We start from the raw sequence: 21,400 nt of genomic DNA, 5'->3' as shown, positions 1-21,400 counted from the left end.
GCTCATATAAATGTTTGCCAAAGACTTCAGTCCTATTGTACCAATCCTTCTCTGTTCAATGTGGTTCTAATCATTAGCCAACCACAGCATTATAAATTTATTTCATGTAAAATGGAAGAGCATAATTATGGTGATTTGTCCTTTCCAAATGCAGTGCACATTGCTGGTAAATCGATATGTTTACTTAATGGAATTACACGCAAAATCAATTCATAGGGGAAAACTAGTGACGACTGGAGCGGTTTGGGTCCATCTCGCCTAATTGAACGAGAAAACTGCATCGAGGCGCGGGCTCTTAAATGGAGAGAGGGAGAGAGAGAGAGAGAGAGAGAGAGAGAGAGAGAGAGAGAGAGAGAGAGAGTGAGTGTGTTCCTCAAATGCCATTTAACATCTGTCGACAACTGAATGACACGAGCGAGATAAGACGGCAAAACTAACTAAAGTACAGCACGAATATCGGTGAACTTTGATTTACAATCATGATTTCGCAGAATTGAACGAATGCTTCAAGAAAGAAAAAAGCGGGGACGAGAAAAAGCCGCGTGCATGGATCTCACATAGGCTACATCCATCATCCCACGCGCGCTGTTCTCCAGGCAAAATCCAACATGATTCGCGTAATGAAACTGTTCGCGGCGAGGTTTTAATGGAGGTGGAAGGTGAATCTCCTGACAGCGAGCTTGAGTTTTAGTCGCCGTTAGTTACAGATGTACAACATTGCTCCTCATCGCAGAGTTCGCATGGCTCCAGTTGGAGACACCAGAGCTTGGAGAGACATGTGCGGTCTTTAGCAGCAATAATCGCGGGCAGGAAACCAGTCTGGAGGGTTGATAAAAGCAATAAATCCACACTGAACATAAGTGACCCGTCGCGCTATGAGAAACTTCAGGGAAAGCGCTTCACCGGCGACCGCGCGGATAATACGACGCCTCGTAATGTTTTAAAGTGGAGCCTTTCTGATAAACAGGAACTTTTTTTGGATTTAACATCGACACAGTCGCGGAGATGACAAGAGAACAGGACGACATTGCGCCATCACCTGTTATCTGAACACTGTGATTAGTTCTCACAAAAGCACTGAATCTTTATTGCCTTTGGACCTGCTTTCAATACATTCCGGCGTTGGACATGGAGACTAGTCAGTTACGGACAGTAGAGGGGTTGATTTCTTAATGTGCAAGAATACATAGCCATATCGTTTTTATTCCTCTTAACACATTGCGTTCGGTACATCTATTAATTTTGCACTATGATGGAACCGCCACCGTGCTCTAAAAAGAGCCTGTCTCTTTCGCTGCCGGTTCCCCGGGAGGGACAGGCGACCCTCAAGCCTCCCCAGCATCTGTGGAGACAGCCACGGACCCCCATCAAAATCAAACATCGCGGTTACTCTGACACCGACCGACATCACCACCGACAGATAGAGCGCTCGAATGCCATGGACACGAGTGACCGGCCGGGGCTCAAGAAGTCCCGCATGTCCTGGCCATCGTCGTTCCACGGAACCACCAGCGCGTCCATAAGCAACTGTGCTGGGAGTAAGCGGTAAGAAAGCCGAGTGACTAATTACGTGTGAACATACGAGCTATTTCTGTGTGATGGACGCCCAAAACTGATAATAATGATGCTGGAAGGGTTAATAGTGCTTTGTGTGGAGACTGGAGAGGCGGGACGCGTGGGCATCCTTGATGATGCGTTGTGCGTAACGGCTCCAGCAGCTCTCAGAGAGCGTGAGTTTGAAATGACTCGAACGTGACCCCCAGAAGTAACCTCAAACCAGTTATGAGCAGCTGATGGCATACTTACTAATAATGCTAATGAGCTGGATAAAAAACTATGGAAGACGAGCATATAATGGGGTTTTGGAGAGCCCTAGCCGCCCATGATGTGGATGCCACAAAGTCTAGAGGGACTGATCTGAAAGTATTACAATCATTTAGGATCATGGCATATGCTCCATATGCGCTTGCCAAAAAAAATAGCATGATCTTATCAAGCTCTTCAGTATCATATTAGTGACATAATTGGGTTTTAAGACAATGCATAACATGTTCATTTGTGTACAGGTTTGTGATACAGTCTCTTCTGGCTTTTATGATAATAGATTTTTATTACATAATACAATACAATTAAAATTATTATTGGCATCCATTGTTTCTAGGAAGAAACTTTAACATCCATCAGACCGTTTCCTTTCCAAGGTTCTTTATAGAGGATAAAGGATTAAAATATTCGCCACATTAAGGAAAATATAGTTCTTTTAAGAACTGTTCAAGGTTCAATGAGGAATCAAATGTGTTTTTTTCTATATCATCATAGAAATGGAAACGGTTATAGCGGTAAAAGGTGCTTTAGCCCAGCAAACATTTAGACGTTTAATGACCATTGAAAAGACGTCCCTCCGACACATATCGTGATGGTTGAAAAATAGTTCCAAAATGAAAGTTGAACTGGCCATCTATTTGTCGTTATTCAATTAATGCAGTCTTACGTGACTATTTTTGGCCAGGGACATGACGTTATTGCAGTCGGACCAATGTTTGCTGGGAGATTAATAAAATGTTCTTCACACTAAGAAAAATAATTGGTTCTTTTCAGAACTGTTAACTGAATCCCTGCGAAACCCCCCTTTTGGGGCCTTTTTTAAGAGTAAATAGAGTTCAACTTTTATTTATATAGCAAAATAAAAGCAACAGTAGTTGGCCATTGTGCTATACAACAGGATAAATATAAAAAAAAATCAAACCAAGAAAGACCGCAAAACAAACGATAAAGGGAGTTTACATCAAAAACACCAATCAGAAAATCCAGCATTAAAAATCAAGGACAGTTGTAAGCCTTGAAAAGAGGTAGGTTTTTAACTTAGATTTAAAAACAGACTCTGTGGATACTAGTTTTAGGGATAGAGGAAGACTATTCCACAATTTTGGACCAACCATAGAAAAAGCATGGTCACCCTTCGTCTTAAGTCTAGATCTTCGAGTTGAATATAGTGTTTGCCAAAAAGCCAACGCATACACCGAAAGATACACCGAAAGAACAGAAGCGCTGTAGAATTTTGATTTGCACTGCCACAGCACTGACTGTGTAGCGCTGTTGTAAATAATCAACTTGAATCAGTTTTATACAGAGAAACATTTGTCAGCCTGAAATTCATGTCGATTTTGTGGGTTTGCATGATTCGGTGTAGCGTACAATACACTGCTTTTACCCTCAAGGATGAGTGTGGGTGTTGCTTGCTGTGCTTGTACGTGGATGCACATACAGACTGATGTTAGTGCTGGAAGAGGTGAAATGTGGCGTCCCTTTGAGTGGCGCCTTACCAAATTGGGTGATTATTACAGTAATAATCTGCTTCTGTGAGGGCTGTGAGCCCCAGGGGAGGCCGAGAACCGAAGGCCTGGTTTCCTTCCTGTACACTTTTTTGCCTAGGCCACAGACGGTCTGCACGGTAGGCTCCTGGGAGACAGGCCAGCTCGGCCTGACTGTATAGTAAAGCCTGATTTGTATTCCCTTCCCCAGGACACGCTCACAGCCAGTCCATGAATTAGTGCAGCAGCACTGGCTCGGACTGTCCTGTTTCTACTGTGGGCAGGCGGTACAGTGCAAGAAATAGAGAGCGAGAGACAGAGAAAGCTGCCTGTGTGTACGTGTGGCTCTGGTGATGTCACAAGATGCAGAGTGAGATGTCCATGCCTATCTGGTCACTTTCTCCTCCTACTCATCACAGTTTGTAACATGATCTGCCATGCAAAGGCATAGGTCTTAATAGGTCTTCCAGTATGTGTTGTGGAAATGAGTGTTTAAATGGATTATGCTTAAAGGGATGGTTCGGAGTAATTTCAACCTAGGGTCCTTTGCACCATGACCTCGAGCCAGGCGCTAATGGATCCAAGGATGTATCTCGTAAATTACCCCACTAATAATGCCCAGAATGGTACCAAACTTCAACAGTAGTACAAATATGGTCTGTACTCATAAAACGAGGCATTGGAAAGTTTGTAAGTACATCAGGAGTTGCTACCGCTAAGCCGGACGTCGAGGTCACTTCCGTGATTTGGGAAAAGCCTGTAAAAGTCCTGGCAAAAAGCGATGCATTTCTTATTATGTTTTTAGTGTTAACTAATAATTGTTGCAAACTGGCACTACCAACAAAATATTAGTGCATTCCTGGGACTGGGCGTCATTACACTACATCCTTATGCATTGCTTTCTGCCAGGACTTTTATGTGCTTTTCCCAAATAACGGAAGTGACCTCGACGTCCGGGTTAGTGGTAGCATAAGCCATCAGGCAATTGTTATTTAAATAAACTCCTGATGTACTTAGACATTTTCCAATGCCTCGTTTTATGAGTACAGAACCTATTTGTACTACTGTAGAAGTTTGGTACCATTCTGGGCATTATTAGTGGGATAATTTACGAGATACAACCTTGGATCCATTAGCGCCTGCACTAAGCCATTCGGCTGATATCTCTAAATAAGCTCTAACTTTAATAATGTTTGACCAAGGGAAAAAAATCTTCTGGGGGGGTGTTTGGCTCGAGGTCATGGTGCAAAGGACCCTAGGTTGAAATTACTCCAAAACATCCCTTTAATAATTTGACAAAGAACAGTGTTATTTTATTGAGTAAAGGTCATAGTGTAAACAAAACAGCAATTTTATTTGTATGTAAATACATTTACTGACATTTTGTTGGCTTATTTTTGCCCGCGTTTCTGTTTATGTATTGATTTCAAAACCGATGAAAAACCTGTGGTTTCCAAAATGTCACGTAAACGTGTTTTCTTATGTTGTATGGTTTTTATAATAAGTCCATTTTACCTTTTCACTTGGATGGATACGATAACGTATATGTGCTTGTGCGCGGGTGTATTGGGGCATGTGTTGCCACAGGCTTTAGAGAAAAACATGGATGATAATTAGCAATTTGCATGTATGGTCACATCACAGAGGTGGTGGTGGTGGGAGTCATCACAGGGACAAATTTTTATTTTCATTCTTTTTATTGAGATGTCCTGACAGTCCTTTAATGGGAGCTCTAAGTATGGTGTCTTGCCTCCAATGCACATTTATTGAGCTTAAGTAATATACTGCCCAGAGGACCCCCTCCATGTCATCTGTTCCTCTAAGCCTGCGGCTAAACTCAGATCAACCTCATACACAGCTGCATACCCAATGATACACTGATGCCTCATGTTTTGCTGTGTGATGCTCTTGAGAAAGATGAAGTTCACTTACAGATTGGCTGCAAAAGACTGCTATTTAAATGTGATGTCTGCGTGTCTGTGTGAATGAGCGGTGCAGTTCCGTCTGCTACGCAAAGACAAGAACGCATGATGTTTTTAGCATCTACCATCTGAACACATGCACTTCACCTCCAGAGCTGCTCTGAGAGTTACTTCACCAGCATTTCACTATTTCATAAAAAAAAAAAAAAAAAACTATTGTCATATCATATACACAGGGCTGGACATTAACACCCGCCAACCCACCCATTTGGCGGGTGGATTTCAGCGGTGGCGTGCAGCGCATATAATATACATTTTTCAATTGTAGTCTTTTAAAAAGGCATCTGAAATAATAAACTATAGTGTTGTCAAAAATATTGATTTTTTCAATACATTGTTGGTGTTACAGGGCTTGATTTTTCGGCTAGGGATTGCCCGTATTGAGCAAAATTGTACTCATTCCCGCAGATTTTGTGCTCACACCCAAAGTGTGTGCACATAAAGACAAATATATTGGCTATATAAAACAGTATAATGGGTCCGTGTGTCAGGTCTTAAAGTGACAGCAGCCTAATATACCGGCTGCCAAATTATTAGATAATATAAAAAATATCTATAGTATATGGCAATTTTTCCCCATGGTATCGATGTCAAAACTGAGGCCAGGGAAAATGCTGAGTGGCTAGTTTCTTTGGAAACCCACTAGCCACAGTGGCTGTTGAGCAAAAAAGTTAATGTCAAGCCCTGCATATACACATGAAACTCAAAGGTCTTCATGACAACATATGATGTTTTGTTAACAATGTTTGGGAGGAACACAATTGGAACAAATTGACTTATCCAATCAGTACAAGAGGAGGCCTATATATATATATACACAGCTGACTCACCTACAGTCTTCTGCATCCCTCCACCACCCCGTCTACTCACACTCGCCTGGTTACTATCCTAACCAGAGATAAGGGGGGAGTACTCTGGGTTCAGGCCAAATTCCGAGCCCCGAGCCCTTGGACATTTACATTTTTTAATTTTTATGCATTTGGCAGAAGCTTTTATCCAAAGCGACTTACATTTCAAGGTACATATTTTTACAATCTTAAATCTGTTGAACAGCACGCCAAATATGCCAAAATCTGATTATTTGAACTTGTGAAGTCAAAATAAAAGTTTGGTTTAATTTGTGACAGAAATATATTACTATTGCACGGCTTAGCTCACACAGGGAGAGTAGAGGAACTAATTGCAAGAAGTACTTTTATTAAAGGGGTCCTTGATTATGATTTCACTTTTTTAACTTTAGTTAGTGTGTAATGTTGCTGTTTGAGCATAAACAACATCTGAAAAGTTACGACGCTCAAAATTCAATGCAAAGGGAGATATTTTCTAACGGCTGGTAGGGACTACAAGAAGTTTCTTCCTGGGTTGGTGACATCACGAACCCTAAAGTTCAGTAGCCCCGCCCACTGACTCGAGCACGACAAGTAGTAGTAGGTAAATAACAGACGTGACGTTAACAGTGTGGAAAGAGCGACTAATCGATAAGCATGCCTTTGAAGAGTGCAAAATGTTGTGCAGTGCCAGGTTTTGGAAAAACGAAGTAGCTGCACTGAATTTGCAGAAAGCCTGAAATTAAAAAACTTTGCTGTGCTGTGCCTTCTGTATTGGATCCGACAGGAACGGCGCAACACACTTTCGTGAGTAAAAAAGTTTTTACTGTGTCACTATTGCTTTGTTACAGATCGTTTGATATGTATGGATTATGTGTACATGTCTAACCAAAATAACCAGTGAGTGACCAGTGATTTCTGATATGTAAGGATTCATGTAGGCCTAAAGTCAGATGTTTTTGTTTCAAAATCTTTGTTGTCAGTAAATCAAACCAGTGACTAAGCGGTCAACTTCACATTGTTTCTCTTAGTAGGATGAAAATAATCTGTTGTTTAAACTGTGATTAAATTATATAGAAAGCGATCAAAGAACGCTCCCTTTACAATTGCTGGAACTGTCAATCAAACAGCGCGAGTGTTCTGGACTCTCGCCAAAACTCCCGTAATAATCAACAAATCCCTTATTTACATCATGTTTGCACTGTTAGTTATGATGAAAGCATTCTTTAGTGTGCAGAAATCAAATTACAATGACGTGATCGCTGCATTCATGAGCTCAACATTTCTGTGATCGGCTACATGTGCATCACTGCAACCTTTCATGCCACTATCTAAATATAATGCTATAGATCTAAATATAATGCTATAATCAACACTTTTCACCATTAGTAAACCTTGAGAGCTGTAATAGTAAAAACATGGTAAAAGTTTTCGAGAGAATTCCACACAATGTAATACTTATCTATTTCATATGCAAAGCTGTCAGCCAATCACAGCAGTGGGCATTTACACTGAAATTTCACAGCAGATTAAAACAGAGCATTCAAATCAGAGGGCTAAAAAGTGTATTTCATAGGACTCTAATTATGCCACAAGTGCTGTCAACTGAGCTCAAATTATATTAAACCTGGAATTTTCCTGTAAATAAACAATGTTGGAGCATATGGTCCAAACCATTTCCTGGTAGATGTTTGTAGGAACAGTCTTATCTTATATGAGTTTCCAGGAGACGTTAAGTAAAATGGAAAGTAGCCCCATAGGGGCATATCTGCTCTCCGTTCAATCATCAGAGGCGATGTGACTGAGCACACCAACTAGAGAAGTAAGCAGGATCTTCAACCTCTCAGACCCTTTGGGCCAAAAGAAGCCAATTGTTCTCCGGTGCTGGTATTTTTTAGACCTATATACACTTTTTTTTATACACCATTTTTTAGAGGAAGCATGGTGGGTGATTTATTAGATACTCCATAACTACAAATAGAGTTTCAAACACATTTGGTGTTGATGATTGATCATTCAGCTTTACTCACGTTTCCTTTTTTGTCGGTGGCAGTATTTTTGATTTACTATCCAGTGTAATCACATCCTTCAATTTACTCCCTCCCAACCGTAGCTTGTTGTACTTTTTTTTTTCTTTTTTTTTTGCCTTTTAACCATAACTCCCACTGAAATATTCAACTGTCACTCGTATTCCCAAATTCACCACCCCTGCTTTCAGTCATTAAAACTTGATAGGACGCCGTGGAGTACCGTTTCTCAGATGACTAAGGCAGCTTTTATTTCTTTCACATAAAATGAATTTGTGAAACTTACTCCAGCCTTACTTTGAGAGGAAAGTGGCATTATTGAACGTGCCCCCTACCCCAGTGCACTCTGGGAAGTTACCACTGAGGAAAGAATGACCGACACTGAACAGAATAACAGCTTATCCTGCAGTTCTGTTGCCATGGTTACGATTTGTGCTTGTGTAAAATAGATACATTTTGCCCAAAAAGGCAAAAGAAAGTTTTTCATTCCCAGATGCACAGTATGTCATTTTAATATTCTAAGGCAAACATGCTGCTAAATGTGTACTTACTTACAGAGGCCCATCGGCCATCGACAACAATTCTCCAGCGGGCACGGTCTTGGGCTTGTTTTGAATATGCGCCTTAGGCATGCATTGGTCAAAGTCTGGATCTTCTGCAGTGTGCGCTTGGTCATCATTCTCCATGTCTCCGACACATATAGGAGAACAGACTTCACGTTGGAGTTGAAAATCCTAATTTTGGTTGCTTCTCCTATATCTCTTTGGAGGCCCAGATGTTTTTAAGCATGATGAACACCGGCCTTGCTTTGCCAACCCTGGCGACCACATCACTCTCTGTGCCACTCTGTTTGTCCACTACACTCCCAAGGTAGACAAAGGAGTCCACTTACTCAAGAGGCTGTCCATCTAGAATGACATGACTGTTGTTTACTGTGTTGATCTTCATCACCTGCTAAATGTGTAGTGGATACTATATACTATATACTTTCCGTAAGCTGCTATCTCTCAGAACCCACCGGTGATATGTCGCAGATTTCCCGTAAGTCACATTGTTCCTAGTTGTTGTTTATTAGTGTTGATTATTTTTAGGCACTGTTTTTTGATTATTCCCTCTTATCTACCGTTGTCTCTAGTCTGCATTGTTGCACCTAGCATTAAATCTATAGACAAACTACACAATAGCTGGGTTTTCATCTAAACATGAAGCGAATATTTTCAAAGTTCACAAAAAAACAAACGACTGCGAATTAAGTCCATTTACATCAAGTTGTTCGAGCGGATGACGGTGATATTGGTAACCTAGTAACCAACAATAAATAAAACACCATCAGCAGAAACAGCCGATTGGGTTTGATGTTCGCTACATCAGAATTTATTCTGCAGATGCGTTTACATCTCCCATTATTCGCATGAACTCTGTTGTTTCATCAAAAAACACCTCAAGCGAGCGTAGTTTTTCGAAATTTGCCGTTTCCATCACTCGTTTATGATGCGATACTTCAAAATGTGCATAAAAACAGGGTGATGGAAACTAAGGCTACTGTTTATTTGACAGTCTGTTGTTTGAGAGCTGCCAAGCTTGTTAAGTGCTTAATTAGGTACACCTGCAATTAATTACCTCAACAATTGCATTGGTGTTTCAGATGTTACACATTGTGTAAATTTGTACCAGTCCACAGGTACATACTAAGTGCCGTTATGATTGTTCATCTCAAGGCAAATTCATTGTTGAAATTCAGTCTTCCCTCCTATCTATTTCGTACCTAGGCTCCACATTTATTTGTCTTTGCTCCCCTCTTGATTCTCTAAATTTCCATACTTCAAAGCACTCAACATGCTCCGCATCCTGTGTTTGAGTGTTTTCAAATGTCATCTTTGTTGCCCCGACGATCTCTCGCTGATTTATTGAAACCCACCGACACCGTCTCTGATATCGTCTGGTGTCTCTGGCCCCTCCTTCCTCTTTCGACAGATGAGTGTCTCTCACTCATATCTCTGGCTTTGAGCATATGTGTATGATCACCAGCCTGTGTTTCCTCGTTTTTCAATGTCCTCCCTCCACATCACGCAGTCCGTATGATTCTTTGTGCGTGGTAATTACTGACTTCGAACTCAGCCGTTTGCTCGCTCACTGCTTTTCTCTCTCTCTCTTTCTTTCCTCCTTATCATCTTATTTGTCTGGTTTTCACTCTGTATCCCTTGCTTTCTCTTTTCTCCAGTCGCCTTTTGTGCTCCCTATTGTGCTTCTCTCTTCTCAGGGCCTCGTATGCCACTTACGTTGTCTCTCACGCACTTTGCTCATGCTCACCGCTGAGTTAATCACACCACTGTCCTATCTTTAAATCTATCATTTCTTCCCACTCCCGTGCATGTCCGCAAAGATCATCAACTCATCTAATTCTCCCTCTCTCTCCCATTTCCTCAGTGTCTGAAAGAACTGCTCGCCATTAGACTTTCTGCCGTCACTTATTACTTCTCCCATTCCCCGTGGGTACAGCCCTGTAAATGATACTGCTGCCTTTCACAAAGCCCTTGCATTCTCGGTGCCATCCATCACTTCCCTACAACACTTTTACAGTAGAGCACCAGCCTTTTATTTCACACCCAGACATGTCCGCCTGCTCTCAAGATACCAGCGGTTTCCCTCTGCTCCATCTCTGCTCTGTGCAATTAGTGTGGCTGAAATCTGAAACCTGAAATCTACACGATCATCAACAAGTTAAAGCCCCTGAAAATGTGTAATGGCATTATTACATGCCTGCAGCATGAGACCCTTTTCAAATGCCCCTGCTCCACTCCAGATATGGAGTAATGGGGCAAAACCAAGAAGATAATAAGGCCTATAATACCTGGAGGAAACTATCCATTCGCATTGCTATTTATCTCACATCTGACACTGGTAAAAAGTCTACTATTATAGAATATTGTTTGCAATTTTGGAAAATTTGTTGCTACATTTAAATCCCTCCGTCTGATTGAAAAAATGCACGTTTGGAAATCTATGTGAAAATCATATTGAGGGTATGAAGTTAGTGGTTTTTTGTTTACGTGAAGTTTGCTGCATGAAAACAGTGCTTTATAGATTGTCACATCCCTTTCTAGTGTCCTTGTCTGGATGATATAATTCGAAAGTTATCTCTGGCTTTACATGATTATGATTATGGTTATGACTGTATACTGAGGTGTCAAGCTAATGTATAAACTTTTGAAAGGGTGTGACTATTAAAACATTTTCATGCTTATTTTGGCACTGTAGAATTTCACCATTTGCATTTTGTCAGGGACAATTCAATATTATTTCCTGTGGAAACCAATTTGATGCCACATATGCTGTAGGTTTATGCTAATTGTTGAGCAAAAATTCAATTTCATTTACTCACCCTCGTGTGGTTCCAAATCCGTATGAATTCCTTCCATGGAACATACAATTTTGAAATCTCCAGTCCACATTAATTTGAATTTTAATCAGCAGAAATTATTTGGAATTACATGAGGGTGATACATGATAGCAGGATTTTCATTTTTGGGTGAACTCCCTTCATGTTGCATTCAGCCTGGAGTGTTCCTTTAAGGCTTTTGTTTCCCATATGAGAGACATGACGTGCTCCCAGCCCGTCTAACCTTCACATTACTGTAGCTCAGTCGAGTGCTTCAATGAGCAAGCATTAAGCATCCAGCTTCACGGATAACGTTGGCCCTCATGTTTGGGCACGTGATCTCATGGTTAGCGACATCTGTTTTTCTCTGTGCACCAACAGGCTAAGCTGCACCATGCTCACCCTTTTTTGACCTGCCCATACCTCTCCTCCTAAAGGCTGGAGGAGTGAAATCAGGAGCTTTTCCACAGTACACAGCAGCAACTGTAACATATATGATTAGAGGATTGAATTCAGCATTATTTAGGTCTGAAGTAAATGTGCTAGATGCTGATGGGGTAAATTCACACAGCTGCTGAACACCTGCTTTTGCATTGAGGCAGATTGACTTTATTTACATACAGTAAGTATACTTATACGTATAAGTACACTACTTACACTTACACATATATATATATATTTATACATACATTATACATACATGCATACATAATTTATGCTTAATCAAGAATCAGTGCAACAAAAGCTGCTTTAAATTAATGACACTTGGGTAAAAAAACGAAAAATTCAAAATAGTAACGCAAATCGTATCGCAAACCTTGGCAAAAGATTAACTGCTATCTCTGATGGAGACAGTGGGTCCTATTTTAATGATCTAAGCGCATGGTCTAAAACACACGGCGTAAGTGCACTAAGGGCGTGTCCGAATCCACTTTTGCTAGTTTAACGACGGGAAAAATAGTCTGCGCGCCAGGCGCATGGTCTAAAAGGGTTGTCCCTATTCTCTTAATGAGTAATGGGTGTGTTTTGGGCGTAACGTGCAATAGACCAATCAGAGTGTCATTTCCCATTCCATTTAAAAGCCAGTTGTGGTATCTCCATGGCGGATTGCTATTTACATGGCGGAATTTGCAAGCGGAAAAACTGAACGCTTCTCCAGAGAGGAAACGGATCTGGATCTGATCTTGTACATTGTAATCCTTTTATTTCTATATATTTGGCTAGTTTGTGTGCTGCTGCACATCCCTGTGTGTGTGATAAGCAGAGTGTACATGTGTTGTGCACCCGCCTATAGGCGCATATTACTAAGGCACCCTTTAAATAACAACAACAAAAAAATTTGCGAGACCAGGTTTCAGTTGGTCAATGACACAGTCTATTTCAGTTGCCTCAGAATAGCAATGTGCCAACAATGCGCCTGAACACACCTCGTTTTCAGACCAGCACGCCCATGGGCGCACAAATGGGTGCAAATACATTTGCTATTTAAACAACGTGGCGCAGGACGTGTGAAAGATAACAAAGATTTCTGGCTGAAACTAGCAAAAAACACTTGGCACCACATTGCGTCGGGTGTATGGTATGGCCCAGTGACGTTATTTTGGGCATTTTTGCTCTGTTAAATACTTTTCTCTTTATTTATCCTAGTCTGTGCTGAAATATTTCCCGTTCTTCTTTCTAGATTGCTTAGAAAACAAATCCGGAGGGCTTCAGGAGGTTTATAATGAGTTAGCGCTGGTCAGTAAAATTTTATTGTCATATAAATAAATAAATAAACGAATGGATCTCTATTCTTCGACTGTGATAGTTGTGCAAATACATTTGCATGTGTGTACATTTTTATATCCTATATTTGCCTCTGTCATACAGCTTCAATGCCAAGGAGAATAGTCGTCTAACCATAAAATAATTGGCTCAAAAACACCCCCTCCCCCATCCTCACTTTCATATGCTAATATGAACAAAAAACATGATGCCACAATGTTTCTCTGACAGAGTAATTTAAAGAGCCATTTTAGATTCCCATGGTTGTCTGCAATGGGGCCAGTTCTCACATCCCTCTTTGCGTCTGCTGTTTAGCATTAGCGCGTCAGTATTCCGCGAGGAGCGTGTCGGTGGAGGTGTGAGGAGTCCTGAATTTCGCCTGTTATTAGACAGACAACCTGAACCAACCTGCTCCACAGCGGCAGCCTTCATTCCCATTCTCACATTTTGATGATAAGCTCTGTAGTGACATCCGTCAAGGGATCTTGGACCCTCTCTGAGTATGTGAGCATGTCTGAATGTGTGTGCGTGAGCACTGTGGACTCTCGTCTCAACGGGTGGCAGTTCTGAGAGAGACCGACATACTTGTGTCACTGAGGTGTCAGCCCCACAGATCCTCGCATATGCATTTACACACTCTCTCGTTCGCATGCGCACACACAACTACAGCAGAGACATCAAAAGACAGTTGTCAGAGCAATAGACGGGTGAGATAATGTAGGTTGGGCAGCAGAAAGCACACTGGGGAGAGACTAGTTCAAATTGAGGATAGCAAACAAATCAAAGCCGAGCTGAGTGCATTACCACACCTGGTGTTTGAGAGATATGAAGAGCGTCCCTCAGTTAATATGTATGCAATCCACCTGTTATGTTTGAGGCAGGGTTTCCTGTTGTCCTACCTGATGTACGATGTCACCAGGGATTTGTAACCCATAGATAGTCTGGCTTCAACCCACTGGATAATTATGAGAAAGTGGCAATCCTACTCACTGGGGAAGGACAGATGGCTGCGGTATCAGCAGAATATGGCTCTGACTGTCACACTGAACCATGATCCAAGACAATATTGCGTTCGCTTGTACTAACCTATAATGAATTAGCTTGCAAATACATGCTAAACATTAGTCATTTAGACAACATTATCGCCTGGTCCAACGAATCAACTCACAGATAAACATAATTAATGCTTCCTCCTCTGTGAATTTATTATGCAGTTTTCATGTTTGCTGGTTTGGTATGTCGTGATTGTGAGGATGCACACGGTTTCGCTTACAACATGAATAGAGAGAAAGAGAAAGAAAGAGCAGGAGGATGCGTCGGTCTGCTCGGTTGGAGTCGGCTGTGGTCTGGTCATGTGTGAACTGGACTGGAAACTGCTGTTTCTGAGTCACTCGCATTATGTAACCTGCAGACAACCAACATTTTGTTAAAAAAAATATAGATTCAGGGTGGTACCAGGGATCCTAAAAGTGGCACTGGCTGTGATTGTTTAAAATGTCTCTCAGCTTCAGTCAAAACACTTTTGTGCTGTGGAGCATCAGCGCTCAGCTGTATTTAATACACTGTGTTTCTTACGGAAACCGCAGCAGGTCATTTACGGCAAACTTAGAACGGGCTCTTGCATTATTGATGCCAGTCCACTGCAGCTATTGACAAATGTCCGACTGATATGGTTATTACATCACAGTGCTGAGTTACTGTAATGGACACTGCTTTGGTCCTTTGGGACCATCTTTTGACCTCCGTGAGACTGATTCAGGAATGCAGCTCGTCTGATCAGGAAGCCCTGTCTGTAAGCGGAACAGTCATGGGATAAAACTCCTGCCTCTCGTGGCATTTAAAGGCCTGAGATTCTCCATGTGACCCGGGACTCCCTTCCATGCTGGGCCTGAATCTATTATCCTCAGATCCGAAACCACAGTGTGTCGATTCTGAATGGGCTCTAGGGTTAGAGATTTCCCCCGGCAGCGCCATGCTCTGCTGCTCTGTGATTGGCAGCAGGGGTCTGGACATCTGTAAAGGAGCAGGAATTGAAATGTCCTGTGAGGCAGGGAGCGGGCCGAGAGCCAGTGATAACTCCAACGAGGGTAATTCATTAACATCAACACTGAGCACAGCGAGACCTTGTTTCTCCCTCTTAAATTCAGATTATCGCAGTTGGCTCTTTCACTTGCCCTACTTTTCCAGCTTCTCCTGTCCCCTCTACACTTGTTTACGTGTCTGCCTCTGTGTGTGCGTGATCCGATTGCTAAGTCAGGCCTTATGCGGTCTGCAAAGGCTATCGGACAATGTTTTTCAGCTGTATTTTTCTGTATCCCATGTTGTTCTCGCACAAAACACGGAACGCCATGCAAATGGTAAACACTGTAAATGAACGGAACGCAGTGGAATGTGATGTTGACACACACATCGCTGGCTCACCCCACCCCCTCTCCTTCTGCTCTTGAGATGCTTATCGCCCGTGACAGATTAGGGCACTTGTCGTCGTCTATGTTTAAATCCAGTCGTCGTGATGGGAGTCGACGCTGAAGTCTAGGCATTCTGTGGAGAGAGACAGGTATACCGAGGACATGAAAGAAACAGGGAAAGTGCACAGAGGGAGAGAAAGATGGGGTGAGAATAGGAGAGAGAGATTGGGGAAATGAGTGAAGGGGAAGGATAGATGAGAGGAAGCAGTGGTGCCATTGATGGCCGCTATCATAAAGAATTCACGGCAATCTTCCATTTAGCCAAATCAAATTCTTGGCTGGCTCCAGCTGTGATTGGCCCATGTTGTATCACTCATGAGGCCACAGCAGCATGACCTCGTGGGTCCAGCCCGCCTCTTTGTGAGTGCTATAAATAGGATAGGAGGCCTCAGGCTCCCATTTTAATGAGATTAAATCAAACCAGCCTCAACATTGAGTGTGAATTGAGCATAACTTCTGTATCTTGCTTTGGAAAAAAAGAGTAGTTTGCATGGGTAAGTGCAAGTTTTTGCGTTCAGTTCATCTGTTTTTTTAAGGTTAGATTTTAGGTGTTTTGAGTTAACTTAAAATGGCAAATCCATTACTTAAAAGTTGCAACCATTGTAGCAATTACCTATTGAAAAAAAAGGAGTTTTCTGAAAATTATTCCAATTATCAATATGATTTAAAATTATTTCATATGTGACCCTGGACCACAAAACCAGTCGTATGGGTAATTTTTTTAAAATTGAGATTTATACATCACCTGAAAGCTGAATACAAAATCTTTCCATTGATGTATGGTTTGGTAGGATAGGGCAATATTTGGCCCGAGATACAACTATTTGAAAATCTGGAATCTGAGGGTACAGAAAAATCGAAATTTGCCTTAAAGTTGTCAATTTCTATTGGCGATAGTGCTGCATCCATTCACAAAAATAAATATTTTATATATTTAAGGTGGGAAATTTACAAAATATCTTCATGGAACATGATCTTTACTTAATATCCTAATATTTTTTGGCATAAAAGAAAAATCTATACTTTTGACCCATACAATGTATTGTTGGCTATTGCCACAAATATACCCGTGCATCATAAGACTGGTTTTGTGATCCAGGGTCACATATTATCTATTAAACTAATCATAAATGCATTAATATAATTATCTGGTACATTGTGTATTCACTGTATTTGTTTGTTTTCCTTAAAAACGGCACGAAAATTCATTTAATTGCATATCTTTTTGAGCTCGTAATTTTCAACAAAATCCTTGCCCTTTTTTTGTTCGAAAATCCATTTCACTTGAATTAACGTCAAAATACAGAAGGAAAGATCTGTCACTACTTTCTTTACATCGTAACTTTATAGTAAGTTGCTGGAATTTCAGAATAATAAGTAAACTAAATAAAGTTAAAGTTAAAGTTAAAGTTACTAAAAAAAAAATTTTTTTTTCAGTAATATTTTCGTACAGAGAACACAAGCACACCTGCATGCCATCTATATTATTTTTGTAGTATCGATGTTTATGGATTTGATAAGGTGTTTTTACTTCTCCTGCAATCTCACCACACCTCCGCTCAGGGTGTGCCGTTTTTTCCTTGTGATCTGTCCGTTATCTGGGCAATGTGCTTTACACCACAGCACCATAAAAATTATTCAGCAACCTGTGTTTTACTCTAATGACTCCAATCAGGCTATGTTTTATGCCAGACGTTGTTTTTTTGTAGTTAGATGGCTCTCTTCATGTTAAAAGGTCCAACCAAAATGAGCCAGGTCTCATGACATGAGCAAGACGAATTCTGGTGCTGCAAGCATGTGTTAGCGTATGTGTTTGTGAGTATGTGCCTGTATGTGCGAGTGTCATTGACTATTTGCATGTGTCTGGGGACAGAGTGGGAGACGACCAGTCTGTTTGGCCATACTGCTGGTCGGCAGCCCATACATGCTCTCTGCCATACGCTGTAAGAGCCTCCAAGAGCAGACGCTCTTAAAGCACGGCTGCAGCTCACTGGGGGTGCTCGCTGTTGGTGCTCTACAGGCTTTTAACCCTTTTACTGCTTAGGGCTTGGCGATATGAACAAAATCTTATAACATGATTAACAGAAAAGGAATATATATATATTAAGTATAGCATGATTGATTAGACTGCACGGCTCCTTATGCTTTCAAAACGTTCTCGCGGTACGAACCCCCTCAGATTTTTGAGCTAGGCCTAAATGAATTTAATGCAGCTTCCAAAAGGCAAAAATAATATTTTATGCAAAAAGCATTTATAGTTTGTAAAATACGAAAGCTGCAATAATAATCCTTTCAAATATAATTTGCCGAAGTGTTTTATTGATATCTACACATTGAGTAGGTGACTAAAAAGTTTACTCTATTCTTGCAGGTACAAAATTAATAGTGCACTAAATTTATCGTCTTTTGGTGAATTTCTTTGGTTTGGAGCTAAAATATGTCACACAACCTAGTCGATTTGTGCAAAACCATCCAGTTATCGCGTGTGGGTGGTTGAGGGAATCCGTCCAAAATTTTACAGAATATACATTTTTAACCTTCTGTTAAAATGATTTTTACTGATCGACCGAAAGGTAATGAAGGATTTCAAAGAACAGCCTCTTATTCACAAAATGTGTTGTACAACGCTGAGATAAGGTACAGTTTGCCCTTGTGGTGTCAGTGCTTATGCTTTAAATTTGTTTGTTTCTATAATCTACAAAATATTTGATGGACTAAATCAATGCAGGATTTATAGGCCTAATATTCTTAATATGGAATTGGAATAGCGACAGTATTAATATCATATGTTCTCACTTTGATAATTCAATCGGATATGGGATATAATGACATTGCAGTAATTATTACAGTGAAAGCTTAAGTAAAGTTTTATTATAAATATAGTTAGTTACTTTATTTGGGTTGTTTTGTTTGACCCGCCCAACTGGTGCCCCCTCAAAAATACTAAGTGCATGACGCCCTGCACCCATTTATTTTATTCCTGAAAGAATCAGTCATTTGAATGAGTCGAATGAATAAATGACTCAATGGCTTACTCATTTACACGTTTACCACCACCGGGCAGTTTTAGATTATTATTTAATGTATCATTTCATTAAAAAATAATTTCATATTTTGGGAATAGTTTGCCCAAAAAAAATTATTCTGTTTATTTACATTTACTCACCCTCGTGTCATATCAAACCTGTATGGCTTTCTTTCTTTTTCAGAACAAAAAAGAAGATATTTAGAATGTTGGTAGCCAAACTTTTGTCCGTAAATATAGCTAAATACCAATTCAGCTTCTGAAAAAAAAATCATGGCCGTTGTAGCATAAAAGTTTGTGTGTAATAAATTCTATGTTGAATCGAATAAAATATTTATTTCTAAAGCTACTTTTTGTAATGTGTATTTGATGCTTTTCTCAGTCAACACAATAATGACTTTAAATTATCTTTTGGGGGTAATTTCTCAGCCAAATTTGATGTGCGATTAAGACTAGATTAACATTTTTAATCGCTTGACATAATCGCTAACACACACACACACACACACACACACACACACACACACACACATATATATATATGGCTTAAAATATTAAAATGGCTTAAATTTCAATAATATTTTTTTCTTGGCTGTCTAGTGAATTAAATAATGTATTTAACAAATGATACTTCATCTCATTTCATTATTTTCTCTTTTTATTTGGAACTTAATTGATGCCATCCAAAATCTGGCATCAGTGCCAAAACAGCTTTATGTAACATTACAAAACAAAAATAAAGTAAAAGTAGAAAAGTACAATCAGCTGAATTTTATATGAATGCATTAAGTTATTATGCTAAAAGCAGTTAGGCACACTTCTTAATAACACGTTTCTGATTTTGATTAGTTTGGGAATCATTCTGCTTGTTTTTTTTTTGTTTTTTTTTGTTTTTTTGCTTTCAGATTTAAATAGTGTAAAGTGTTTCTTCCATTGCATGTAAAGCTTTTCTACTGGCCTATTTTTCTGCCCTTTTATTATCTCTGTCTACCAATAACAGCTTCCTCTGCCCTATCCACTCAATCCACCGCCAATAACGACTCCCAGTGCGCAGTCAGTAACCACAATGCTTCCTATATGTCTCGCCTCCAATTACCGTCATAAATATCAGATGAAACATGATGTCTACGTGCATTAATATATCGCTTGAGTGAGCACTGATTGAAGTCCATTCATCAGAGGGTGATCAGATGTAGACAGAGAGAGAGAGAGAGATTTACTTTCTGTGTACTGAGGAGTGACAGAATAGATTGTGAAAGATGGAGTGCTAAGAGATACACATGAGAAGAGGCAAGAGAAGCTGAAAGAGAATGATTTTGCTCATGAGTGAGCGAGAGAGAGAGAGAGAGAGAGAGAGGACCAGATAAGACAAATGCAGCTGCAGAAACAAAGAAGCTGTCTATGAATAGCCCATTTTTTTAGTGCAAAAGTCTAGATGCACAACCTAAATGGATCGTTAGCATTACCAGCCTTGGACCCAAGTGTCTAAAATAATCCAGTCACTTTTCTTATTGAAGATAAAATGACAAACTCTCACATAAATCTCTTTCTCACAGTGATGCAGGCCATTGCCTTAAAGTAGCCCGATGTCAAGCAAAATCAAATCACATGAACTATAAAAGTGTATGAAAACACTATAAATAAAAGCCAGTGGGATTCGATAAAAAAACATAACGTCTCTGAGCCGGAGTCTGAGTTGTTCTTTCTAGTAAAAGCAAGTCAGTGTCAACCACGGTTGATGCCCGTTTGCTGATATAGGTCAAGGCTGCAAACTTTCAGAGAAAATTGATTTTAGAGGGGCTTCACAGCTGGAGTGACACGGCATATTCACAGATAGACAGATGTCAGATGGCATCTCGGCATTGTGAAAAAGAGCCTGACACTTCCTCCAGTCTAACCTAATATATTATTTTTCTGTCTCAAATCTTTTAAACTTTTTAGCTTAGACAGACAGTCTCCAAAAACGACACAATGCGAGTAGCGTGCAGCCTCGGGGTGAATGCGGTTCATGCGGTTTAAACAAAATGCTCCATGGAATAGATTTCTCCTCTCTCCGACTAATGACTGTTTTTGCCTTTTCTATCAATGAGCATAATTATTATCCTCTCAGGATAACTTAATTAATCCAAAGAAATATAGGTGTAATACCTTTGTTGGAGTGAATGTACCCTCATAAGCTTTTGTTTGAATCTTTTATCGCTTTCCACTGTTGGTAATTCAGTGCCACTCATCTGTCTATCAGGGCTGTTCTGCAAGGTCAACCACTGTAACCTGAAGATTGATTTTAAAAATGCATCAGTGACTAATCAAACACAATTATCAAATGAAAACAATGCTGGCATTCTTATCCTGTTTCGTGCAATTAAACTTGTCACTTCATTTTCCCTCATTATACCAGTCAGCATTCATGATATGTTTTTCATACATATCATATCAGTGTGTCTTTATAAATTTTGTGTGACAAATCGATCGTGAAGGTTGCCATATAAAATAAAATCTCATTAATAAATTGCCTGGCACAAAGAGGGAAGAGATGAACTTTAGATTTACACCTAGGAAAGAAGACAAAGCGAAATCAGATGGATGGATGGATGGATGGATGGATGGATGGATGGAT

General features: G+C 40.3%; 1 protein-coding gene across 1 annotated transcript in view; it reads left to right on the top strand.

The window, feature by feature from the left end:
- The first annotated feature begins 336 nt into the window (after positions 1 to 336).
- The window catches only part of pde4a (phosphodiesterase 4A, cAMP-specific), a 53,301-nt gene continuing 32,237 nt past the window's right edge, over positions 337 to 21,400 (top strand). The window contains exon 1 of the mRNA XM_081365906.1: positions 337 to 1,545. Within this exon, the coding sequence (XP_081222032.1) occupies positions 1,250 to 1,545 (296 nt within the window). The 5' untranslated portion in view covers positions 337 to 1,249. The remainder of the gene's footprint in view (positions 1,546 to 21,400) is intronic.

Source organism: Scardinius erythrophthalmus (assembly GCF_964197995.2).
Source record: "Scardinius erythrophthalmus genome assembly, chromosome: 1".
Taxonomy (NCBI): Eukaryota; Metazoa; Chordata; class Actinopteri; order Cypriniformes; family Leuciscidae; genus Scardinius; species Scardinius erythrophthalmus.
Note: the sequence above shows the minus strand (reverse complement) of the source record. Positions and strands in the feature narration are given on the sequence as shown.